Raw genomic sequence first — 27,185 nt, 5'->3', positions numbered from 1 at the left:
TACAGAAAGCTTGCTGTCTCCTAAATGGGAGGGACTCAAGCATTTCTTAGGCTTAAGTTGCAAGGGGGGAGCTTAAACCCTGGCCATCTGGAAGACAGTAGGAGAGAGAATGGGTAGAACAGCAGGAAGCAACTTCCCACTAGAGTACAAGCTACCAGAAAGCCACTCAAAGAAAGCCATTGATCTGCTGGTTTTGTGGTGGTTGGGATCAAAACTCAGACACAAAAAAAAGGCTCAGCTTTGGTCATAACCAAACAGCCTCACCTGGGTTGCTTGGGAGCTGATGAAGGAACACAGCCCTACCTCCCTGGCTCACTGCTTGTTAAAGTCAGAATGTCGGACTGGTAACGTACCACTTGAACCCCTCTTCCGTAGAGGTAAGCCATTCCAAGCCCACTCTGTCCAACTGGATTGCCCTGGACACCAGAAACAAAAGCACAAAAGGATTCGTTAAGTGACTGCAAAAGAAGTATCTGACACACACATTCAAAATAGGCCTCAGTACTTCTCAACTGATAACAACCTGGCTAAACACAGTATTGACTCAGACATTTGGAGGCTTTCAATACTCTGCTGAAAAAAAAGCAAATAGTACATTTATTTAGAAGTACATTTTGGTGACTAGCCCTATGAACATCTGTTCCATAATTTATGATATAAAATGACTAGTGCATTTCATCTCTTTAGAATAACACATTTCATCTCAATTTTTTAATTGTAGTTTTTCCATTAGTGACTGTCCACTCCAATAAAGAAGATACCATGGTGCAGAGTCGGCAACCACATAATAAAAGCAACAGTGGGATCAGTTGGCAAAGATAGGTTTAAGAGATCATCTTGCCAGCGCCCATTTCCAAAAGAACATGACACCACCGAATCTTCCCAGGCAGACTGATCTACGCGGAGAACACTGGGGTCTTCTCAGAATGGGGGAGGCCGATTCTCCCTTCTGCCTGAAGGCACAGCATCCCCAGTTACATCCAACAGCCTCTGACAAAGAAAGAGCCCAGCTCCATAACTGAACCTCATCAAACTGCCAAGCCACTAAACTGTTCCAGAACGACAGCTACAAGACTGTGCAGCCACGTATGAATTTCATAGCATCGTCAGCCTAGTAGGACCACAGCAAATCTGATGGGAAAGTTGCAGAGAAAATCACCAAGCTCAGTGAGCCTGAACAATAACACAGGAGGATCAATGAGCACTAACCCGCAGAGTAGATCCTCAGATAATGACTGTATAAACAGCACGGTGAGATAGAACAATTATCATAAACTGACTTTCACGGATCTAAGTTTTGATGATCCCATTTGCCTTTGTGTTGTAACAATATGAAGTAAATTTGTTTGTGCCTGAGAGCGGGCAGGCTGGAGTGGTGGGTGGGAAACTGGTAGAGGGAAGGTCCTATCAGTGGTGGGATTGGTGTTGGAATACACAATGCCTGAAACAAACTGTATTATGAACATCTTCGGAAATCACGGTTATAAAAAACATTTTTAAAAATTTAAAGTATCATGCACAAAGTTATGTTTAAGATTATGGGAACCTTGTAGAGCAAACTGTTTTAAAACCTACAAAGAAAAACCATCTAGAATTTATCTAAAGCTGGAGGAACAGAAAACAATGTGACAGTCTCCTTTGGAAAACACTCAAGTGACATTTGGAATTATAGTAACATGCAATTGGTTGGCAATGTATGATGAAACATATGCACTAGAGATGTATAACGGGTCTTAAATACTTGCCTAATTTTCTCCAGGCCCCAGAGTACTATAGCACTGTCCTCCCGTTCATTGATTTGCTCAAGCGGGCACCAGTAATGTCTCCATTGTGAGACTTGTTTTTACTGTTTTTGGCATATCAAATATGCCACGGAGAGCTTGCCAGGCTCTGTCATGCAGGTGAGATACTGTCGGTAGCTTGCTGGGCTCTATGCTTATAAAAAATATAAGCATTATACTAAATTAATGCTTATATTTTTTTACTTATTCTAAATTTAGTATGCTTTTTTAATTTATATCATCCTAAGTTTAGTATATACTTAATTTATGTCTAAATTAAGATCTATTCCTAGAACATTTATGTTCTCTATTTAAAAGTTAAATAATCTAACATAAACATTATTTACACAAATACATACATGAGCATGTGTTATGAATATTTAATTAACCTTATAGCTAATTTGAGAGCCCACAAAGGCAACTGGTATACAAAACATTAGTTCAATAAAAATACAAAGTTACTAATAAAATGTCAAAAATCTAACAATTTATGAGGATGGTTCTCAATGTTTAACAGATAAACATATTTAGTTTATAATGTATATACTGCAGATTACTTAAAACAAACCTGCCAGATTCAGGACAAAATTAAGGACTTCCAGAAAGACAAAAAAACCATAAAATTACTCAAATTTGTCACACACACACACACACACACACACACGTCTGTAGTCATTAGAGATATGTTTTTCCATCTGAGAGAAGCTTGCCATGATATTCTGAAAGCCACAATTACCTTATCTCACAGAATCTGACATCAACTGAAAATTGGCAGACAGAATAAAATTCAGAGGTAACAAGGTCACAGGAAGTGGTTATACCAGACCTCATTTTTCATTAAATCCTCTTACAGGCTTAAAAAATGACTCTGATCATTTCATACTGCTGTGGTGGGATGCAAGGAGTTATAGACCAACTAAGTTGGGAAACCTTGATTCTCAGTGAAGCAATGAAAGATTCACAGGTAAAATTATGTGTTCAAGATTATATTCCTTGGGGCTGGAGAGATGGTGCAGTGGGTAGGGCGTTTGTCATGTAAGCAGCTGATCTGGTTTCCATCCCCAACATTCCACGTGGTTCTTCGAGGACTGATCCTTGAGTGCAGAGCCAGGAGTAAGCCCTTAGCATCGCCAGGTGTGCTAGGTCCACCCCTACCTCCCAAAAAGATCACATTTCTTAAAGGGCAGAGTTAAGCTCAAATCCAACTCTACTCTTGGTTTAAAGATCTTTCTATCTCTTTCATGGGTGGGATGGGGGGGATGGGGAGTGGGAGGGATACTGGGATCAGTGGTGGTGGAGAATGAGCACTGGTGGAGGGATGGGTGTTCGATCACTCTATAACTGAAACCCAAGCACAAAAATTTGTAAGTCTACAACTGTATCTCATGATGTTTCACTAATAAAAATTGAAAAAAAAAACCTTGTAAAATTATAAGCATAATTCTGCAAATGCCCTAAAGAGAAAACAAATAAAAAAATCAGCTAATTTTGTTGCCCCATTCGCCCTCTCCTCTCTGGAAAGAAAGATGGCGGCCACATGGGAGCCTTGTGGACAGCAGGTATGAGCCGGGAGTGTGGGGGCGACTAAAACCTCATGGGAAGGGGGGCGTTCCGGTCCGTCCTTCACGCCCTACCGAGGTCACCAGTTGCCCCCCACGAGCGGCTCTCCAGCACGGCCACAGCCCCAGAAGCACAAGGGCTTAATGCAGAACCCAGCAGCTTGGAGCAGAAAAGTGAAAGGACTATGCGTTAATCCAGGCAATCATTTCTGCCCAGAGGGGAAAGGGTGTTGCTCCCTTCCGCCCTCCTCCCTCTGGAAAGAAAGATGGCGGCCACATGGGAGCCTTGTGGACAGCAGGTATGAGCCGGGGGAGTGGGGGCGACTAAAACCTCATGGGTCGGGGGGCGTTCCGGTCCGTCCTTCATGCCCTACCGAGGTCACAAGTCGCCCCCCGCGAGCGGCTCTCCAGCACGGCCATGGCCCCAGAAGCACAAGGACTTAATGCAGAACCCAGCAGCTTGGAGCAGAAAAGTGAACGGACTATGCGTTGATCCAGCCCATCAAGTCTGCCGGAGGGGAAAGGGTGTTGCCCCATTCGCCCTCTCCTCTCTGGAAAGAAAGATGGCGGCCACATGGGAGCCTTGTGGACAGCAGGTATGAGCCGGGAGTGTGGGGGCGACTAAAACCTCATGGGAAGGGGGGCGTTTCGCTCCGCCCTTCACGCCCTACCGAGGCCACCAGTTGCCCCCCACGAGCGGCTCTCCAGCACGGCCACGACTCCAGAACACAGAAACCAATTTCTTACCTATCTGACTTTCAGTAGAAATACTTCCAGGGTCAATAGGTAAAATAGCAGAAATCCAAAACCAACATTTAATTCTTGAACCCAGCTGTAGAAAGCAAATCACTTCACAATGCTTTTTCAGCATGTCTGATTTGGGGGGGGGGGTAAACTCTAAATAATAGTGGTGAATCTTTTATTGAAACAATCTAATCAAAGCGGATAGAGTGTTAACTAGAATTCATCTGCCTCACAGGGACGGGGAGGGTTGGGGGGTGGGGTTTTATTGGGGTTCTTCATGGGAAAAAATAAGTATTGGTAAAGGGAAATGTGTTTGATATTTGCATGACTGAGACATAAACCTGAAAGCTTTGTAACCTTTCCCACAGTGATTCAATAAATAAATAAAAAAAAAAATCAGCTAATTTTACTACCTGATGGTTTGGGGTTAGGTGCTGTTCCCCTTTATAGGTGCTATTTCCCTCTATCACCTTTCCAAGTTGGAAGTTTCTGAAAGGATTTCTGAGGGGTTTTTAAGCCTGTATGAGGATTTAATGAAATGTGGGGCCCAGGCCCCCCAAATCCTACATTATATGACTGGTTGTCAAAAATATCCAATAAATTATGTAATTCCAACTTCATTACTAAATCATTATTTTCCTGATCAGGAAACTTCTCAATTAAACTGAAAAGAAACAATGATCTGGTTCTTAAGAATATATATATTTTTTTAATCGGAAAACTTTATACTTAATTCACTCACTTGAATCATAGTTACATAGTGCTTTAAATTATTTATGGCACGTTTAGCATTAGTCCTTCAATAAAATGAATGTATTTATGGAGAGAATAGTAATATGGCACACCTGAATGTACCAAACGCTGATACACTGGTTTATAACACACTTGAGCTATAAAGTCTTACCATGTCAGCAGCTTTCTTAAAGTAGAGAAGAGCTGTCTCATTGCTCTGTGGTACAATATCACTTCCCTCTGAGTACATCTGGAAAACAGACCTCAATGTCACTGAAAGTAGAATCTCTCTCTACTTACATTTTTCACCGCACATCTCATTCTGATTTTTGATGTACTGAAACACTGCAGTACAATTTAAAATTCCCTACAGGCAATTTTGAAATCATAGGCAAAGCTTTAACAGTCAACCTTTTTATAGAATTCTTTTCTGTCGCATCACATTTATGATTTCTGAGTCATAATATATCTATGAATCACTTAACTATTATAAACATGAGTACATAAAATCAGTGCATAGGTCAATCTCTGAAGAAAATTTGTTTTCTCACTCCAGGCCAGAGGCGACACATTGCTTGGGATCAGTGATTAAAATGAGGAAGAAGAATGGTGAGCAATGCTCACTGTTGTGGGCCACACTGGAGGTGCTCAAGGGCCTACTCTAGACTGTGTGCTTAGGTTCATCTACTTAACAGGCTTGGACACCAGATGGGACACCAGTGATGAAGCTTGGTCAGTCACATGCAAGATCGATTTATACTTAATTCACTCACCCAAATCATAGAGGTTGCCCCACCCTCTATACTATTGCTCCAGCCCAAAGGTAGGTATTAAGAAAAATGAAAAACTAAAAATCTATTTTGAAAGATTTCAAACATGAAATTGTTGAAATATTAGGCATAAAATATGCTAATAAAAGAAAAATGAAACTATCAGAACTTTTTACATAGTAAGGAGAAAGATAGAGAAAAGTGGTTTTTTTTTGTTTTTTTGAGATAAGGGTAATTAGTGACTAAGAGCAGGCCTTCTAAAACTATTTTCACCTGCAAATCCTTTGTTCTTGATAGTCTTATGTGATGCTGGACATATACACAAATCAAACATCTGCTGATAATAAACAATGAATTTAAAATTTTTCCTGACCCCCAAGTTTGGTTACAGGATTTTGCTCCATGGTTGAAGAAGCAAAAATCACAGGAACAGAATGAAGTTTTTAAGAAAACTGAACGAGGCATTCCAATTTCTATGCTGTCATGATAGAAATGTCTAAATGTAAAAATTCTTCAGTCTTAAATAACTAATTGCAGTTAGTTGCTTTTTCTCTTTGGGGAAACTCTGCATCGCATACAATTTGAGCCTCCAAACCTTAGGGTTCAGTTATGCAAAAAAAAAAAAATCATTGGTTTTACATTTTGTTTTGCTTTCATAATAATGCAAAAGTTCTGAGACTGTGCCATGACATATGGACTATGTCCATTATGTTCCTAGATGTAAATATTTTCTTGCCTGAGAACCTTACTGAGGGGTGTATGATTGGCTAGAATATTTAAGACAATTAAGAGCGCTCCTCGAGGTCAAGGAGACTATACGGGAGCCAGGGAACAAAGAAGACACGCCCCCGGTTATCATCTATGGTAACCACACGGCCTCACAAGCATTGCTTGACGGAGCCCTGGAAGTCTCTGAGCATCATGAGATTTGGCCCTTAAGACCCTGGAGCACAGCCAGCTGCCCGAGCGGCACCCAGCAAAGGGCCTGAGCAGTACCTGATCCTTGGGCCCAAGCACTAAACCACTGGCCTGGTTGTCTCAAGATGGGCACGGGGGTGGGGCTGGGGGGTTAATTCCCACAAACCTGGGAGGCGCTCCCACCTTAAATCAAGCTAAAAAGACCTTAAATCGAGCTCCAACACATTCTAATTGCCTCTACTCAGTATGGGAGGAAACAATTGTGAAAGACTTAATAATAAGAATGTGCAATGTAAGAGATAAATTCCTTATTATTGCACAGAATACACAAAAAGTAGTTCAGATAGTGATAGTTCACTTTAATGGGGAATTAACATACAGTTGAGCAAATGATATTTATTTAAAAAAAAAGTTTCAGAACACTTAAGATAGAGTATCCTTATATTAGAAATGTTATTTCCAGTTTGTTTTTGCAAGCTGCAGATCCTGAATACAGTACATGTATCATGCCAACACATCTTGTTATTACATAACAGAGCTGCAGGAGGGACAGTACCTTTCCCAAGAAGGCCATCGCGTGCGAATTGCCAGCATTAGCTGCTAAATTGAAGTAATCAAATGCTCTCTGTGAGAAAACAATGTATTAAAAGCAATCAGCTCCTAAAAGACTCTTATCTCTGACTTTTATTCAAAATAACTACTTCAGGAACAATTAAACACTCATTATATTACCACAGCTTGATTTTAGTACACAGTGATATCATGAATTGGTCACCCCAAATAGCTGTTTCCCATCACTCTCGTATCTGATCAATTACCATGTTGCTTTACCACCAAACCACCCTGAATCCATTTCATATTCTCTACAGCCACAATCCTACTCTAAGCAACATCATCTCTCACCTGGACTTTGGGACTATATTCCCCTTACTGATCTTTTATTCTTTGGTTTATTCAAACCCCAACATGCCGCTCTTTATTGCTACTGGGGTTGTTGTGGGGAATCAAATGACATCATCAGACCCTGATAATCTTAGCTGCATTTTGCTCTGGGCACTTTGGAATCCTAAAATTTGCTCCTTCCTGCTTAAGGACTAACATCTACTATTCCTTTGGCTTCAAATGATTCCATCTCCAGGTCTACCTTACACATCATTCATTTCACAGAGATGTTACCCTTGACAACTTCCACTTCCCAGTTGTTAACTATACTAGATTCTGTAATTCTCTTCAGTAACAAGTATCATTTTTTCGGTGTGACCACTTAAAAAATATCCAATGCTTCTAGTAAACTTGAAGCTCCCTAAGGAAAAATTCAAAGTGATTTTTTCTTGCATGGCACCCTGAATGCTGATATAACACATAGTAGCACTGCTGCACTGTCCTCCTGCTGTTCATTGACTTGTCCCAGCGGGCCCAGTAATGTCTGCATTGTGAGACTTGTTGTTACTGTGTTTGGCATATCTAAAACGTCACGGGTAGCTTGCCAGGCTTTGCCTTGCAGGCAAGATACTCTCGGTAGCTTGCCGGGTTCTTCAAGAGGGGAGGAGGAATCGAATTTGGGTCAGCCGCATACAAGGCAAATGCCCTACCCGCTGTGCTATCGCTCCAGCCCATGACACGTAGTAGGTACTCAAATATAAGCTGAATGACTGTAACAACATATTGGAAGCTCCTTTTCATTCTTCTCCAAAGTGGGTGAAACCTTCACACTGTTGTTGCTTTATACGTCCCAGCGTGTTCCACCAAGAATAAGCCAAAATTTGTACAAAAGGTATGAAGCAAACTCTTACCCAGAATTCTGTCCTCTGCTTTTATTAACCAGTTCATCTGGTACTTCCCTGGCCTAATGCCAACTTTTAATGACATGGGAACAATAAAAGCTGTAAAATTGCTATGTGAATTAAATTGTTCTAATTTTTGCCAAGGCATCAAAAATCAGATGGTCTGGACACGTAATGAGGTTTAGAGATGACCACTGGACTAAAGCCACTACTGACTGGATTCCACGGGATGTCAAAAGATCGTGTGGACACCCACCTACAAGATGGTCAGACTTCTTCATCAAGACCCTAAATGATTGGTTTGAGGCTCTGCATATTCCTAGAACAAGCAGATGCCATTGGGCTACGCCAGCACGTAACAGGGATGAATGGAGACGTTACTGGCACCTGCTCGAGTAAATCGATGAGTAATGGGGTATCAAGTGATCAAGTGAATTTTTGGTGAAGCAAAATAGTTTTACTAAAAAAAAAAGATACTGAGGGAAGTTTTAAGGAGCTAGAAAAAGAAGCATTCTTTATAAGAGAGAACAGAGGCTTCTTCAGAGCAGATAATGAAGAGAATGGCTTTTGGGAGAAGTCTGTGTACAATTTTTCCAAATGATCTTGGACTGGAATCTTCCTCTAGTAAGTCTTCCCTGAGCCCCAACCACGTTCTAGGAATATGTCATGTACCATATAAGTGATTTTTGAAAACTGGTATTTCTTGAAGCGCTCATCGGTTAGTTCCTTATGTAAAAGTTGTATTTTCTGCCAGAACATGAACAGTATCTGCCTGGCTTGCTACTTTATTTCTTGTGCATGATGGTGCCTGGCACAGACAGATGTTCAGTAATATTGTTGAAACTGTTTCTACAAAGCTAGTTACGTATTATAATTAGTTATTTCATCTACCCCATTTCTTCAGCTTTAAGAGTTAGATCATAATAAAATAGACGTATCACTAAAACTATACCAATACCTCTATTTTTAAAAATAAGTTATTTACTTAAAGGCAGGAGGACCACATCCCTTTTGGGGTATAAATAACGAACTCTTTGGGGTTGGAAAAACTAAGGCACAACCCAGATGGGTGCAGGAAACTGGGATGGATAAACCCGAAGCATTAACTTGGGGCACCATGTAGAAACGGGTGGGCCCTCTCAGAGAAGGAGAAGCTACAGGAGAGTCTAAAGTCATGATAAGAACATAAAAAGACCATCAAGAGTCCAAAACTTTCCCTGTGACAACACCCAGCTTCGTCTTTTTTTTTTTTTTGTATGCAGAGAACTCCAGGTTGAATTCTGCAGGATTATTAGGAATTGGCTATAAGAAGGAAGAGGTGGGGCGTGAGGGGTAATATTCCCTTAAGAGAGGGAGCAGCATTCCAGGAGTCCTCAGGCACAGGCTCTGGATATTTTCAAAGGCCTCAGAGAAGGTCTGCGTGTCTGCGACTCAGAAAGCACTGAGCTGGTCAGGTAGAGAGATTGCTACAGGGCCTGAGGGAACATGGTAAAGCTTCTGATTTTAAGCTACTGGGTTATCGTAGACCATTCAAAAAAAGTTTAAAGCAAGGGATAATATAAAGGCTACTGCTGAGAAAAGGCAAGCAGCACATGAGTCACACAAGTGACAGATGCAGGGACGGAAGAAGGAAGAGCAGAGTGGTATTCAGGAGACAGGGCAGGGGCACGGCTGACTGCTATGGCTGTATAGTCTTCATTCTCCATCATTTCATGATTCTCCTCAGCTCTACTAAATCTCTTCTAATAGAAGTTTTAAGACACTTTCAAGAAAAACCTATAGAAAATCAAGATGCTGCATCTCCCTCTTTGGCAGTTTTGAGAACTACAGTTTGGAACCTCCACACGAGGTCAAAAAAAAAAAACGTTATTTTTTTTTCCCCTTCAGCTATGCCCTGGGCTTAATTTGATCTTGGAAGTTCATAGTGATTATTTTCATTGTAATGATGGTGACTGACTCGAGCATCACTTCTCACTGATACTGCAACAGGCAGTGTGGAGCCTGGGAACAGGAAAGTTACCTGATGGTTCTGCTCTACTCCTCGGCCTCCGTGCAGGTGCAGCTGGCCCAGACCAACCTGAATGTGAACAGAATTGAGATAAGCGTCAACAATAGTATTGAGTATGCAATTAAATTCAACTGGTAGGGAACTGTGTGGTTAAAAAAAGATTTCTCTTCATGACAGCAATTTTGTTTTAATTCCTGACGATACTACACTACTATTCACCAACCTTTTTACAAAACTGAAAAATGTGCATTTTAAATTAAAAGGCTCCTTCTGAGATGAAGATAGAATTAAGACATCTCCAGATGAACTAAAATGGAATTTGTCACCAATAAACCTATTCTAAAGGAAATACTAGAGTATTCAAAAAAAAAAAATCAAATAGAATGTCTTGAGTGTGAGACTTGGTGATTTTTAAAAGGTCATCAGGTGTTCTAACATATAGCTAATATTTGGCCAGAGCAATGAAAATATTACTTAAACACAAATCGGGATGCAAGATATCCCACGAAATGCTGAAACACATACCTGTGCTTGTACATCACCTTTTTCAGCTAGAAACTGGTAATACTGGATCAAATCTTCTTCTAGCATTCCACTGTTCATTCCTGGATTTTCTACCTCATCAGGCAGTCGTATTCTCTGTACTACTGAGCCTCCAGTCAGAGAGATGTCACTAGCAACTAAAAAGTGGGAACAAAGTAATAACATGAAGAACGTCAGAAGGACTGCCCCACACAGATGCAGAAGTTCTGCTGTCAGTGAGGGTAAGACACCATGTTAAAAAAAAAGATCCTGTAAAGTTATGGACTACACAAATATCCATAAAACATTTAAGAATTAAAAGCCAAAGCAAAAAGTTTTTTAAAGGTACTTCTTGATCAACTAGTATAAAGAAAGATATTTCTACTCAAGTTGCTCATGCTATTTCAAGTAGTATAATAATTGTTAGAATTAATCCCATAGATATTTACGTTCTGTAAGGCGAAATGTAAAAAAATAGATACCATGATTGGCAACAAGACGGTAGTGGGTGAGTGCAGATTCACAGCTCTGAAGGACTCCAATGCCAGCCCAGTATCGGTAACCCTGTAAGACAAGCTTCAGGTGAGAGACCATAGTTTCACATGCTCTGGAGGCACTCTTGTTGGAACTCGCAAGCCAACCATATTTAGAATGCTACTCTGTCATCTTTAGACTCAATTATACCACAATGTCATTTACCTCAGACTTCCAGGTTCTGAGGTAATTTATTCAGCACCTTCAATGACTAGACTAGGGTTTAAAAACAGGAAATGTAAGTAATAGTTTCAAAATAAACCTTTGAGACATCATGTACGAAATGTATGCACTTTACGTCTAAACTAAGTGTAAAGAGCAGAGATTCAAGCTGGAGCTCTCTGGAGTCATTCAGCATAAACTCAAATAATTTTCTTTCTTTTTTTTTTCTTTTTGGGTCACACCCGGCAATGCTCGGGTTACTCTGGCTTTGCATTGAGGAATCACTCCTGGTGGTGCTGAGAGGACCATATGGGATGCTGGGAATCAAACCTGGGTCAGCCGCGTGCAAGGCAAATGCCCTACCCGCTGTGCTAACACTCCAGCCCCTAATTTTTATTTATTTATTTATATATCACCCCTGAGCCCCTAATTTTTAAACTTTATACACAGGACATTACTGTTGAGAAATATATAACATGTTTCACCCTACAAAACTATTTTCATATTTCTTCAAAATCACCTCAAATGAATGTTCTCATTATAATTTAAGGAATAAATGTTAGTGTAAACAGAGGGTATGGTGCCCCCAGTAGGTCAACTTGTACACGAAGGGTGAGTGCACTGGCATTCTGATACCTAAAAATTGTTGCTGTGCCTTTGGTCAGACTCCAACAACTTGGGACCAAGTTTCCCAAGAAATTAAGTGGCCAGAAGTTAGGTAGGCGGGAGCGGTGCCCCCAAACCACCTCCGGCTCAGCTATACAAGCTAATTCACTGGCCTTATTTCAGAGACCCATAAATAAATCTTGAGAGAGATCAAAAGTCACAGTTAATCTTGGACCCATGCTTGCTAAACAGACTGGAGTAAATCATAGGGGGGCGGGTTAGGCTGGTGCCTGCCCAAGCAGAGCCCCTGGCAGCTGGCTGCTTCCATAATCCAAAATGGTGTCATGCCCACAGCCTTACTCCACTGTCTCAGGAAGGACCTCACTGAGATATAATCTACAGAAAATTTGGGTTATGTACGTTTTGTGACTGAAATCTCCAGGCATTCTCAGGGTCGTGATGGGCTATCACTCCTAACCTCTCTGTACTTTTGGAAGACTTGGGTGTCACCTCCACACCCCAAAATTGACAGTTAAAAACCTACTCCCAATAAATATACTAAATGCCCTCAACAAAAATGATGTCCATGTAGCACTTGTATTGCAAGCCAAAATGCACAAAAGGAAAAGGGGTGGGGGGGGGGGAGCGAGCGAGCGAGAGAGAGAGAGAGAGAGAGAGAGAGAGAGAGAGAGAGAGAGAGAGAGAGCGCACGAGCGAGCGATGCCTGCTGGTGGGAAATGCACACTGGGGGAAGGATGGGTGTTGGACCATTGTATGTCTTAAATCCAATCATGAACAGCTTTGTAATGGTCTATCTCACGGATATTCAATTAAAAAAATCAGAAAAAAAAATAATGTGGGGTTTATGCCCACTTCAGTCAGCTTAATTAGTGGCTAAATAGCAGTAAAGTACTCCTACATTTTTTTTTTAAAGTCAGTGTAAACAAAACCTGCCTTCAGAAATTAGGCATGTTTCAGAAATATCACCCTTGGTTTAAGTTCCTTTAATTGCTTACGGATCACAGCATGGAACCTAAGCTTATTAGCACAATATACAGCCCATCACTCTGATCTGTCTACCTCTTGGCAGATGAACTACTTGGCAATCTACCCTCCAGCTACCATCAGTACTGGCACTTGTCTTGCAAACACCACATATCCTCTTGCTACTGTCCTTTTGCATATGCTGCTTTTGAAGTCTGAACACACATCACTGGTCCTTTCATTCTCTAATATCTTATCTGCAGAAACCATTTTGGTGGCATTATTCCTCAAACTAATTTAAATCCTCTTCTTTCCAATCCCAATGTGGATCAGGTGTCTTTCCAGATGCTTCCTTAAATTCTCATCCATATTGTCATAGCCTCCATACTTGTGTTTCCTTTTGTAGAATGAAAGCCTGCTCAACACTGGTACAGCATCTTGTTGGTTTTTGGATAAATTCCAGTGGTAAGTATTCAATAAATACTTCTTGAATGCCTATAGGCAAAGCTATCTAGGATTCATGCGGCTGGCAAGAAACCCAGACCTTCCTTGTTATGCCTCATATCCTATTAATGACCAAGCCTGTAGATCCTTCCCATAATTTTGGACTGGTTTCTCTTTCAGTCCCTTTTCTGCTCTTCTCTTTTTACAATTCTTCAAGAATCCACTTACTCACTTGGAACATAGTAACATGAGTCAGAGGTCAAATGACTTAATCAAAGTCAATTTATAAAGAGAAGGCAGGGTAAACATCTCAGCAAAAAGTTTGCTCGACTCTTTCTCTTAACGCCAGTGCTCTCCCTTGAACCTGTATCTTGCTTGTCTCTATGTCTCTTTGTTTGCTTTTCCCACTTTGGACAAGCCTGTATTCTCTCTTGAACGTGTACTGTGTACTTCCTCTTTCTCTCCCCTCACATCTAAGTTTCGTTCAATAGAAACTATCTTGCTTTACAAAACAACCACAGCCCCCCTCCAAAAAAAAAAAAAAGATGCAGCTTAGTGGGAAGATTCTATGTTTACCACTGAGTCGTTAAAGTAACCAACATTTCACAAAGTACCTCCATTGCTATGTAATGTCATCTATTGGCCTTGTTCCAGAGAGTCATAAATAAATGTCGAAAGAGATCAGCTAGATGTAAAAATTTTTAGACAGCCGCTCATGGCTGAGACATTTGGGGCACTCCGGGGAGAGGGCAGGCCAGCGCCTGCCCAAACAGAGCTCTGGTACCACTTGCTCCCACAACTCCAAGGTCGCCGCCATGCCTCAGCCAGACTCCATCATGTGAGGACCAAGCCTTACCGGGAGAAATTAATCTGACAAAAACTCACATATGCAGGTCCCTGTGAATGAAATCTCCAGATTCCCACAAAGTAGGAATATGCTACCTTCCCTTATCTCCCTGTACTTCTGGAAGCTGTGGCAGTAACATTCACACCCCAAAGCCCCCACCCAGTTAAAAATTTAATTCCAGCTATACTGCTCAATGAAAAATTCTCGATTTCCTAGAGCACGTGGCTGCAACATCTCCAAATTCTACAATACTGATAAAGCCAGTAGTAGCAGACCAATTGGATGGAATGTAACACAGAAAACAAATAAAGCCTAACAAAATATAAGCCCAGAAGGCTTAACCTGTAACATTTTAGTAATCCCTCACACGAGGCCTTAAAGTCTCCCTGGTAAGATATAATTCATTAATTCACAGTAATTTTCTTCTAAGGAAGTATTTTTGATCATTCTTTAATTTATGTATAACTTATAGAAATTTTATAAATTATATAGCACTCTCTGTAGCACTCTCCTCCTGTTGTTCATCGATTTGCTCCAGCAGGCCCAGTTATGTCTCCCTTTTGAGACTTGTTACTGTGTTTGGCATATCAAATACCTCACAGTTATCCTGCCAGGCTTTACCCTGTGGGCAAGATACTCTCGGTAACTTGCCAGGCTCTCTGAGAGGGGCAGAAAATTGAACCCGGGTCAGCCGGGCCGGTTGCATGCAAGGCAAATGCCCTACTACTGTGCTATACATTACATAATTTTTGATCATTCTGTAATATATATGTAAGATATATAAATTATATATTTACTTATATATTATGTCACGGTCCTCCTGTTCATCGATTTGCTCGAGCAGGCCCAGTAACATCTCCATCGTGAGACTTGTTGTTACTGTGTCTGGCATATCGAATACATCACGGGTAGCTTGCCAGGCTCTGCCGTGCGGGCGAGATACTCTCGGTAGCTTGCCAGGCTCTCTGAGAGGGGCGGAGGAATCGAACTTGGGTCAGCCATGTTGGCCACTTGCAAGGCAAATGCCCTACTGCTGTGCTATCGCTGCAGCCTGTACTTATATATAATTTATATATATATATAATAAGCAAAAAATTATATTGGGTCTACTATGGGAGCTGGCTTGAGGAGTGGTTAGGAAAATTGAAGACAATGGTGGGTGCTGGAATATCAAATTCCTGTAACAAATCATCATGAAGAGCTTTGTAAATCACAGTGTTTATATAAATTGTAGGGGAGTTTAAAAAATTTCCATATGTAAATCTTACCTATTTCATGTAAACTCTAAAATATATTAGCACAGCATTTTGTAAAAGTTTTATTTATGACAGGTAAGATATGATGATCATTACCATAATAAAATCCAAATATAAAAATTCAACACAATATACTTAAGATTCCAGAGCTGATAACTTTCTTATATAAATGAGCATAGACATTTTATAATATTGTATTAAATAGGGATGGAGTGATAGCACAGTGAGTAAGGCGTTTGTCTTGCATGCTTGCTAACCCAGGTTCAATTCCTCCGTCTCGGAGAGCCCAGCAAGCTACCGAGAGTATCTCGTCCACATGGCAGAATCTAGCAAGCTCCCCATGGCGTATTCGATATGCCAAAAACAGTAACAACAGTCTCACAATGGAGATGTTACTGGTGCCCAGTTGAGCAAATCGATGAGTGGGAGGACAGTGCTACAATCACAAATTGGCTTTTACTGATTTACTTTCTGATCATTTTGTCTGCCATTTCTTTAAGGTTTGTTGGCACAAGCAATATAAGGTAAATTTGTTATGTGCCTAAGGGGGCAGGTTGGGGTTGGTAGGAAAACACAATGTGAAGGGAAGGTCACATTGATGATGTTGAAACACTAAATGCCCGAAGCAAATGTATTATAAACAACTTTGTAAATCACAGTGTTTTAATAAAAATAAATTTTAAAAAAGCAACCAAGGCTATCATGTAAAAGATGCTTTACACTAAACTTCAAATGGGCATGGCTCTCTATATTTAAGTCCTTCATCAATTTAAATGTCATGTCTTCAACAGGCCAATCTATAAAATGGTACTGACAAATCCAACGTAGAAGAAAAATTTAATTCAATTCTAGAGGCCACGGCAGGAACCAAACTTACTGGAGAGGAGCAATGCCCATCAGGCCAAGGTTCAGAGCAGCCGTGTTCAAACTGGTATAAACAAATGCAAACATCACCTGTGGTTTCAAAGATCAGTTTGCTGAACAGCTCTTCTTGGGTACAGATGATCATGAAGTCCAGTGACTTCCCAAGTCAGTCCAGACTATGACCCTACACCAACTGTCAAACACTAGAAATCTAGGCTAGCTTATCTGGATGCAACAGAAACTACAGAGCACAGTTGTCTCAAATCCCCTGTTGTCACACAGATAACACAACTTGCACCAATTTGATCATTTAAGAGATTCTCATACGGCATCCATGACTGCCAGAAATCAATAGAGGGACAGGCTTGATATTGCAGACGGAGGCAATGGACCACTGCTCAGTCTGCTGAACTCAGCGCTCCACCCTGATAAGCTCCCACAAAGCACCAGGAATAATGGGGAAAAAATGAAGGAAGCTGTACCAAATGACAGAAGTGGAGGCTTTTGTAGATGTATTTTTGAAAGACTGGAAACAGTGTTGATGGGGGATGTGGTGAAAAAGGAACCTCACTGATTGTTGGTGTGCAAGTTACAGGTTCAGTCTCCAAGGAAAACAGCATGGAGGCTTCTGGAAAAAGTAAGAATAGTGTTTCCATAGGTCTGACTTCTTGATATCTACTCCTCAAAACAGAAAACCATTAATTTAAAAGGATATATGCATACCTTTGTTTATTGCAGTGCTAAGTAATAACCACTACACGAAAATAACTCAAATGTTCAAGAATGTACGAATGAGTAAAGTAGTTGTGGTACATACAAACTGTGGTATACTATGAAGCTGTAAGAAAAGTTAAAAGATTGTATTTTATATTTGTATTTCCATGCACTTTTTAATCTGGAGGATCACTATCACTATCACCCCATTGTTCATCAATTTGCTTGAGTGGGCACCAGTGACATCTCCATTCGTCCCTGTCATGTGCTACGGTAGCCCGATGGAATATTGGGGGCTCTTTCAGGGTCAGGGGAATGAGGACCATTATTGTTACTGTTTTTGGCATATCGAGTACGCCACGGGTAGCTTGCCAGGATTTGGAGGATATCATGTTAAATAAAATACATGAGATGGAAGAGACAAATCTAGATGAGCTCACTCGTTTATAATAAAGAGAGACACAAAACAATAGAATAGACAGTAATGGATGATGACAAAGTTTTGATCTTGGACAATAAAACCAGTTACCAGGCAGTTGGGTAAGGGAAGATGTGGACTCAGAGTGATACAAGTACAGTGGTGGGGGATCTTGGGCATTTGGTGATGGTGAAGGTATAGTACATTTACACATCAAAACCATAAGCAGAACACAACTGTAACCATGTCTCATAAACTGCAAAAAAAATTAACTGGGGGAAATTGTTCCTTTGGAGAACTATCTGAAGGTTCTCAAAACTCAAAAAAGAAATAAAATGTTAGGGATGGGGCCAAGATGTCCAAACAGCATTATAGAATGAAACCTAATCATAAACAGTTTTGTAATGTGATGGTCTAACTCTGTCTTGTCCTGTCTGTCCTCCCGTTGTTCATCGATTTGCTCGAGCGGGCCCAGTAACGTCTCCATTGTGAGACTTGTTGTTACTGTGTCTGGCATATCGAATACGTCACGGGTAGCTTGCCAGGCTCTGCCGTGCAAGTGAGATACTCTCGGTAGCTTGCCAGGCTCTCCGAGAGGGGCGGAGGAATTGAACTCGGGTCGGCCATGTTGGCCGCTTGTAAGGCAAATAAATGCCCTACCGCTGTGCTATTACTCCAGCCCATGGTCTAACTCACTAGGATTCAATTAAAAAAAAATTTCAACTATTTATCAGATCCCAGAGAGAGAGAGAGAGAGAGAGAGAGAGAGAGAGAGAGAGAGAAGCACTTGCCATAGAGGCAAGCAAGCAGGAGCTGGGGGATGATGGAAGGGAAACTGGGAACACTGGTGCTAAGAACTGTACACTGGTGGAGAGATGGGTGCTGGAATACCGTATGACTGAAAGCCAATCATGGAAAACTTTTGTAAGAGTCTATCTCACAGTGATTCAATAAAAAAGTTAAAAAAAATATATGTCCTGACCACTAATAAATCAACAGTTTTTTCTGCTACTCAACATTGTTAGATTTCAATCTAAGCCTTACTTACCAAAATCATATGGGCTATTAGATTGCCTCCAAGAGCTCCAAAAGTATAATATACAAGGGCCTGTAAAAAAGAATAAAAGATGCTTAACTAAACTTATGTACAAGTTTTCCCAGTACAATTTGTGCTATTCGATAGTTTTAGTATAATTACCTTTGCCTGACTTGAATTAACACCAAGTCCGGAGGCATAGAGAAAGCCAAGAGCCTGCAATAAAATAAGAGAAAAGAATTCTTCCTTTGCTGGAGATTCATCCAAGTCACACATAATCTTATGAACAATGAAGAGATGCAATAATCTTTACATGGTACCAGATTTGGACTGTGGAAATTTGCAAAATGTAGATTACAAGTTACATCAAGTTTTCAAATTTACATATATTTTCAAATTACACTGTGAAAATATAATTTAAACATGTTGAAAAGTTTAGCTCAAACATCAAAGCGAATTTAATCGAGTGTTAACCTTAGAAAGAAAGCTGAATACACAAATGACTTATATCCTGATGAGCAGTTCTGAGAACAAAACAACTCCTGAACCACTCCATCATTATATTACGATCTGTGCAAAGGGGAAGATACATAATGAAAATGGATAAGATAAATTATACCAAGATGAAAAGAGGCAGCAAGGGACTCTAGTCGAAGGGACCAATGAAAGTCACTTTATGGTTCAGAGCACACACAATTTTCTTAAGAAAAAACAAAAGTGAAACACGCAAACCCAAACAACTGTGGTAAGTGCAGTGGTAAGGATCTTTGTTTTGCCTTCTAAGAATCATTCCCGCAGGCATGAAGGCACAAATTAGCTAGAAAGGCAGATGTGGGGCCAGAGCAATAGTACAGTGGACAGGGCTTTCCTTGTATGCAGCTGGCCTGGATTAGTAATATTAGTTCCCTGGCATCCCATGTGGTCCCCCCCTCAGGAGTAATTCCTGAGTGCAGAGCCAGCAGTAACCCCTGAGTATCGCTGGTATAACCCCAAAAGACCATAAAATAAAAAATAAAAATGTTAAAAAATTAGAAAAGTATTTTTTAAAAAAGCAGGTGTTACAAGAGATATTGCAATCGAATTTCATGAGCTCGTTCATCCACATTTTCAGCTTCCCTTGTAAAGTTAGGCGGGGCCATGGAGCCGGAAGGAATGTGAGCCAATTGCAGGCCAAGCCCTAAAAAACATTCCAGAGAATCCTTCAGAGCTCTTTTCTCCCTTCATAGGGCCTGGAGAGTTGTGCTGCAGATGATGCAGTTACATGACAGAAACATGCCGTGACTCTGAGTCACAACTCTGGGAAGAGAATCACGGACAAGGAAAGCTGTGTTGAACGTGGATGGAACAAGAACTGTAGGGATTGGAGAGATAATTTGGGGTAAGGCAGTTGCCTCGCAGGAGTTAACCCATGTCCAATCCCTGGCACACCACATGTGGTTCCCTGAGCACTGCCAACAGTGATACCTGGTCTCTGAGCTGAGAGTCAGTAGGGCACAGCACAGCTGGGTATGCACCCCCACCTCAAAGTGAACTATAGTGTTAAATTGCTGTAATTTGGGGGCTTTTGCTTGCTTTATCACCTAGAATTACAGCGTTAAGTGCTTTGCAATGTATAAAACATTAGCACGTAAAATTCTACTGGAAAGAATGCCTTATCATTGATGCTTCCAGACCCTGAGCCAGGCTGTTTGACAAGGGGCAACCTGGAGGTCGGGGTGGGGTGTGAGTTCCCCTCCCCGACCCAACAGAGCCCTGGCAGCCAAAACCTCCAGAATCCGGCTGTATAACAGCGATGTCTCATACTTTACACCATTGATGTATCAAGAGCAGCACACCACATTTGAAGGGGTTTATCTTATCAAAGGGCTTAATGGCTCAGGGTGAAATACAACAATCTTCACATTTTTTCCTTTAAGGAAACTTTTTTGGATCATTTTTAGCGGATTATTCATAATAAGGTAAAAGGTAAAGGCCCTCCCGTTGATCATCGATTTGCTCGAGCGGGCCCAGTAACGTCTCCATTGGAGACTTTGTTGTTACTGTGTCTGGCATATCGAATACGTCACGGGGAGCTTGCCAGGCTCTGCTGTGCGGGCGAGATACTCTCGGTAGCTTGCCGGGCTCTCCGAGAGGGGCGGAGGAATCGAACTCGGGTCGGCCATGTTGGCCACTTGTAAGGCAGACGCCCTACCCGCTGTGCTATCGCTCCAGCCCTCATAATAAGCAATACAAAATAAATTATTTCGGCTCTGCTTTGGGGACAATGTTTGGGGTTCAGGGTGAACATTTGAAATAAGGTGGTAGGAAGGTATAATGGTGGTGGGATTGGTGTTCGAATATTAAATGTAATAAATTATTGTGAACAACTCTGCAAAAATAAAATTTAAAAAAAATTAAGTTCCTCAGAGCAGAAGCTATCCAGAATATATCCAGAAGAGTTTTATATAAATGGATTTATACAAATGGAAACAAACTCTGGAAACAAAGGAGGATCAATTAAGATAGACCGATCTGCAAACGAGAGAGATGAGATTATGTAAGAGTTGCAGACTTTCACAGAAACCAATGGTCACCACTCCTACTACTGTTTATTTGAAATCTGTTTAACCTTTAAGCAAATGCCATCTCCTCCAATAAAACCAAATTACTGAAGGCATTTTACTAAATAAAGGTGATGGCTAAGTCTAGGTCCACCTTAGCATTACTAACAGGGAATCAAGCAGATACTATGTATCAAATAGTATGATACAATAGGGAACAGAAAACCTCTTGTAATGCAGCTTAATCAAAAATATTTCACTTGATTTCTGAGATATCCATGAAATACAGGTGGTGAATGAAGGATCCCAAGAAAAGGCTGGAAAAATAGTTAAAACTGCAGCCGTCAGTTCAATCCTGGCACTGTTGGATGTGGCAGTTATTACAAATAAGCAAAGAAAATTATCACGAAGGAACAAAGTGACAAATTGAAGGTAGACGATTCTGCAGGAAAATTCTCAGAAAAAAATAGGCAGAGACTATTCTAGAAAAAAAAATTAAGTGGTATAATCCTGAATGGATATTCTTAAAACCTGGGTATAAAATATTCTGGTTCAGTAGCTATAAATGTGAATAGGGTGTGAGTATACAATATAAATATTAGAATAGAAAGATGAAGACTACTGATTTGAGAATAGTTTATGAAATAGTAGACTGTGGTACCTCATTTTAATAAGGAATTTATGTACACAGAAACACACAGAGAGCAAGGTCGATGTATGCACTAATATGTGTCGTATACATGTTTATTTTTCTGATTTTGCTAGTTCGTATTTCTAACATGTTATAATGGTCATGTACGTATATGTAAAACAAAACATTAACCAGATTAACAAGAACTGAAACACCTAAAATCTGTAAAAAAATATTCAATAAGGAGCAACCTTTATATTTCATTTTCTATAGCTCTAGTTTGAAAGTTTATAAATAAAAACTAAAAAACTCTGGTTTGGCGAGTGTAGTGACAGAATTGCACATGCGCCATAAGTGATGCCCAATGCTCTCAGGCCAAAGGGAAAAACTGTCCAAGGCTAGTAAACTGACGGGCAACAAAATTATTATTGAGAGATATTTACCTTGCCATTCGATTTGTCAAAATACAGAGACTAAAGGGCTGTTGTAACACACAGGAGTTCTGTCTGGAGAGATTCTCCACTGAAGGTAAACTTACAGTTTGTCCCTTGGGAGAGCCTTCCTCGGTCAGTTTCTCAAACATCTCTTTAGCTGCCTGAACATTCTGGGTCAAGTGATCACCAAACAGAAGAGCGTAGGACACTCTCTCCTGGGCCTTGGTATGGTTCAAGCCTGCTGCTTTCTGAAGATACCGGTATGCTCTTTAAAAGCAAAATGATAAAAACAAGGAAGCAATATTTTGTACTGCCATTAAATATTTTCAAAGCCTTCTAAAATTCATCATTTATAAATCATTTCCTTATCCCACAGAATCCCTGATATTCTGGTAGCTATTTCTACCAAGTTGCTGACTTTTGGCTGTAAAAACCATTTTTCTCCTTGGTTTTACAGAGGTGCCGGCTGCTCTGTGACTACAAAACCTTAGAACAGTAGTAGTAACTTAAAAAGTTATATTTCCTTCTTCCTTTTGTTTGATTTGGCTTTGCGGCCACACCAGGCAGTGCTCAGGAATTACTCCTGGCTCTGTGCTCTGGGATTTATCTTGAGGGGGTTTGGAGACCAATCCTGGTGCTGGGGATTGAATCCATGATGCAAGGCCAGCACCTTAGTCGCTATACTCTCTCTCCATCCCCCAAATACTAATTCTTTAATGAATTTTAATAATATGGTATCAGTAAATAACCCAGTGTTAGGCATTGCTGTTTTCTTTTTGAATTACCTCAGCTTTATAAAAAAAAGAAAAAAAAACAGATTTGTATTGAATATTTTAAATTTTCAACTTTGCCCCCAGTGCTCCAACTCTGAAAATTTGTAATTTTCCTATAGACCAGGAAAATGACAAAGCAAAACAAAAACCATAAACAACAACAGACAAAAATGAAATATGGCTCAAGGGGAGGGGCACATGTCTTGCATCTGTGAGACCCCAAAGCAGGTCTCCCCTCCAGCACTGCCACTGCCACACAGGCCCCAGTAGCAACAAGGACCACCTCATGGCAGCACAGAGCCTTTGGGCCAGCAGCACTGGGCAGAGTGTCACTTGGGGTGGCCCCCGCAGAGGCCCTTATTAAAGCCAAAACCAAAACCAAAACCAATTCCTTTAGCTTTAAGTCATTTTAAATTCTGAACAGAATATGTATTCTTCATTCTCTTCAGCTTTAGTTGATTACTTCTACAGTGCTCACTGTTCAAGCTTGATTTACTGATTATTTACAATCTTTTTTCCCTGTAAGCTAAACTGACTTAGAAAATAAAATGCCACCAATGTCCATATGTATATACGTTATGTATTATGCTTTTCTTATAATGCGACTTCAGGAAGACTTTTTACACTTTGGAAAATAAATTATTTAACTTATTTTGGATTTGGTGGTGCTACCTACTCTCTTTTGTGGCTTTTCTTATTGCTTCCATTGAGGATTTTCATCCCAGTTTGGAACATCATTTCTGCTTCCTGCATTTGTCGTCTTTTAGCAGCCTCTTCTTCAGCTGAAAATAAATGTCAGATGCATTTAAGTGGATTTAAATTGTACACTAATTATCAAACATCAGTATGCATTCTTTTGGGAATTCATATAAACACAGTCAAAGAAATTTCCCATTTCCATATCTCAAAGACACATGATTTATACTTTTTCTATTTTGACAAAATATTTATCTGCATTTTATCTGTGTTATATCTGTATCTATTTGACAAAAATAAAACCACAGAAAACAAACCCTAATTTTATCTATTTTTTTTTTTGCTTCTGGGTCACACCCGGCAATGCACAGGGGTTACTCCTGGCTCAGGCACTCAGGAAATTACTCCTGGTGGTGCTCGGGGACCATATGGGATACTGGGAATCGAACCCGGATCGGCCGCATGAAAGGCAAATGTCCTACCTGCTGTACTATCGCTCCAGCCCCGAAACCCTAATTTTAAAAGGCAAGACTCGCAAAATTATATCATTGGGGGAGAGGGAGTTACATCTTTTCCCTTATATTTTTTAATCATTTTCATTAAAATCCCAAGATTTACAACACTATTAAACTTTCCATGGTTAGTTAAACCCCTCACCTGAAAGCCCACTTTCCTTACAACAGTGTCCCAAAGACCCCTGCTGACCCCCAATCCTGACCTTCTGCCACCCCAAGTTCTATAGAAAAATCTTTTATGATGATGTTGACTATTTGTTGTTCCCTGTCTATAAAATAATTTTGTTAGAAAAGGCATATTTAAGGTTCTGTCATAATAGTAATCTTAAAATGTATTTAACTTAATTAAAAATGTGGGGAGATCTTTGATCAGGGGCTAACATCTGTTGTAATCGGGACAGAAAGAACATTAAAAACAACAGAAAGAGCTAGAGGGGGTGATGCAGGTGGGGGAGTATGACAGGCCCCTGCAAGACCCCTACTAGTCCTGGGTGGTCTGTGAGAGCCCAAGTACCACCAGTGGCTGGACCAAAAAGTACTCAGCCAGGAGGATCCTGGCACTCAGCAATGCCCAGTGTGGCCCTTATAGAATCACTGTCACTGTCACTGTCCTCCTGTTGTTCATGGATTTGCTTGAGCGGGCCCGGTAACGTCACCATTCTGGGACTTGTTACGGTGTTTGGCATATCGAATACATCGCGAGGAGCTTGCCAGGTTTTGCTGTGTAGGCGAGATACTCTCAGTTGCTTGCTGGGCTTTCCGAAAGGGGTGGAGGAATCGAACCTGGGTCACCAGGTCGGCCGCGTGCAAGGCAAATGCCCTACCGCTGTGCTATCCTACCACTGTGCTATCGCTCCAGCTCAGTCCCTATAGAATACTAGCGAGAAAAAAAAAAATACTGTTTTAAACAGAGGACACTTTACCTTCATAGAAAAACAGGTTTGTATTGAATATTTTAAATTTTCTACTTTGCCCCTAATGCACTGATACAACTTTGAAAACAACTAATCACAATAAACTCCTCAAAAATTATTCTGCCACTTGGAGCGCCAGAGGGACAACACCAGATGATCTAGTATGAAAAAGAGACAAAGAAAGGAAACGGACAGTGTCCACTGAAAACAAACCCTTGGACTCAGATAACGCTGAGTCACCAAGTCAGAGAGCAGGAACTGGGGTGAACTGGTAGTGACATTGGAACAGCAGTGGAGGGGTCTGCAACACTTCGGTAGAGCCAGAGGTATTGTACCGTGGTACTCCTAAAGCATGAAGATCAATACCACTGTAAACCATGTCGCCTCAGTAATAAAAATAATTATGTTCCCATTTTAATAAGGCATTTTAACAGAAATCTAGAACTCCGGAAACATTTGAATATTTTGTCAGGATCAATGCTTACAGAAATACATGTGAGTTCTCTCATCTGCGGAATACAGAACACTGGACGAGGAAATGTACTGTAGTAAAAGGGGATACGTAGCTCACCTTTGACCCCAGTGTTTAAAGAGGAGACAAAAAAGGAAAGAGATCAAGGGGGGAAGAAGAGAATGAGAAACAATGTGTTAACAAGCATTGGGGCTTCAGTTATCCCAGTGATCTGAGTGAGGGGTATATACTCAAAACACAGATTCAACTGAAGTGAAAACATGAGATTTATGTGGTAGTCACTGGAACTTTGTAATGTGCCTGTCAAGGTGACAGGTGAGGGTGAGGTGGCAGGTTGGGATGGGAAGGGAATCTGGGAACACGAGTGGAAGGATTAGTGTTGGATTATTGTATGCCTAAGACTGTAACATCAGTAACTTTGTAAATCATGGCTTTAATAAAAATTTAAAAAAAAACATAAGAGTTCTTATAAAAACAAGATTTGACATTAAACTGAAATACGATTCACAATGGTTTACATGTCTACATCTCAAGATGAACTATATTTGGTATTATCTTCTAGGAATGCCTATGTATATTTTTCCCATTTTTACTGATCATTATTTAGAATATTAGAGAATTCCAGAGTATGATTTAACACCGGTATATAACCCACCACACTAAAGCTCAGTGCTATACTACCAAGGCAAGTTCCCAGAAGGTCTGAATACCTGTCAGAGTCATTATTCTGAGAATGTTATTTGGCATTAGGAAAAAAAATGTTTAAGATTTTATGTTTCCTTTATAGTGAGAAAAGGTTACATGAAAACAGCTTACCATTAGATGTCAGGTCTTTCAGATGCATGCAAATGTTTACGATGATAAAGTATAGTTGTCAAACGTGAACTTCTTTTGGAGAGGGTATACAAAGGATCCAACTGAGTGCCTCATACATGCAGGACACATGCTCTACCATTGGTCTAATGGTAACATGGAATATTATGCTCCAAGAATTCTTTTTCTAGGCCACAGGGGTGTGCTCAGGGGTTTACTCCTGGCTCTGTGCTCAGAGGTGACTCTTGGCAGTGCTTGGGGGACCATACAGGGTGAAACAGATTGAACCTGGTTGCTGCATGCAAGTACCTGCCATACTATCACTCTGTCCTCCCTCCAGGAATTTTTAAAAGAAATTTGTTTTTCCTCTAACAATTGGGCTGGAGTAATAGCACAGCAGTAGGGCATCTGTCTTACACGCAGTCGGCCTGGCAGAGCCGGGTTCGATTCCTTCACCCCTCTCAGAGAACATGGCAAGCTACCGACAGTAACTCGCCCGCACGGCAAATCCTGGCAAGCTACCCGTGACGTATTCAATAAGCCAAACATAGTAACAATTGTCACAATGGAGACGTTAGTGGGCCCGCTCGAGCAAATCAATGAACAATGAGAGGGTCATGCTCTAACAATTAGTAACCCCCAACATAACATTGCTTCGTTTAGTGCCAAAATACATCATTATTTGAGCAGCCTGTCCAGTGTTTACAGAAATGA

The 27,185-nt window shown here is 40.7% G+C and overlaps 1 protein-coding gene across 1 annotated transcript in view; it reads right to left on the bottom strand.

The window, feature by feature from the left end:
* The window catches only part of SEL1L (SEL1L adaptor subunit of SYVN1 ubiquitin ligase), a 60,471-nt gene that overhangs the window by 12,336 nt on the left and 20,950 nt on the right, over window positions 1-27,185 (bottom strand). Inside the window, exons 5-14 of the mRNA XM_056133498.1 lie at window positions 23,738-23,843; window positions 22,393-22,555; window positions 18,846-18,899; window positions 18,696-18,755; window positions 11,301-11,382; window positions 10,822-10,976; window positions 10,309-10,365; window positions 7,061-7,129; window positions 4,989-5,066; window positions 354-416 (exon numbers count right to left, since the gene is read on the bottom strand). Coding sequence (XP_055989473.1) covers window positions 354-416; window positions 4,989-5,066; window positions 7,061-7,129; window positions 10,309-10,365; window positions 10,822-10,976; window positions 11,301-11,382; window positions 18,696-18,755; window positions 18,846-18,899; window positions 22,393-22,555; window positions 23,738-23,843 — 887 coding nt within the window. The remainder of the gene's footprint in view (window positions 1-353; window positions 417-4,988; window positions 5,067-7,060; window positions 7,130-10,308; window positions 10,366-10,821; window positions 10,977-11,300; window positions 11,383-18,695; window positions 18,756-18,845; window positions 18,900-22,392; window positions 22,556-23,737; window positions 23,844-27,185) is intronic.

Source organism: Sorex fumeus, unplaced genomic scaffold, assembly GCF_029834395.1.
Source record: "Sorex fumeus unplaced genomic scaffold, SorFum_2.1 ptg000098l, whole genome shotgun sequence".
In the NCBI taxonomy this organism is placed as follows: Eukaryota; Metazoa; Chordata; class Mammalia; order Eulipotyphla; family Soricidae; genus Sorex; species Sorex fumeus.
Note: the sequence above shows the minus strand (reverse complement) of the source record. Positions and strands in the feature narration are given on the sequence as shown.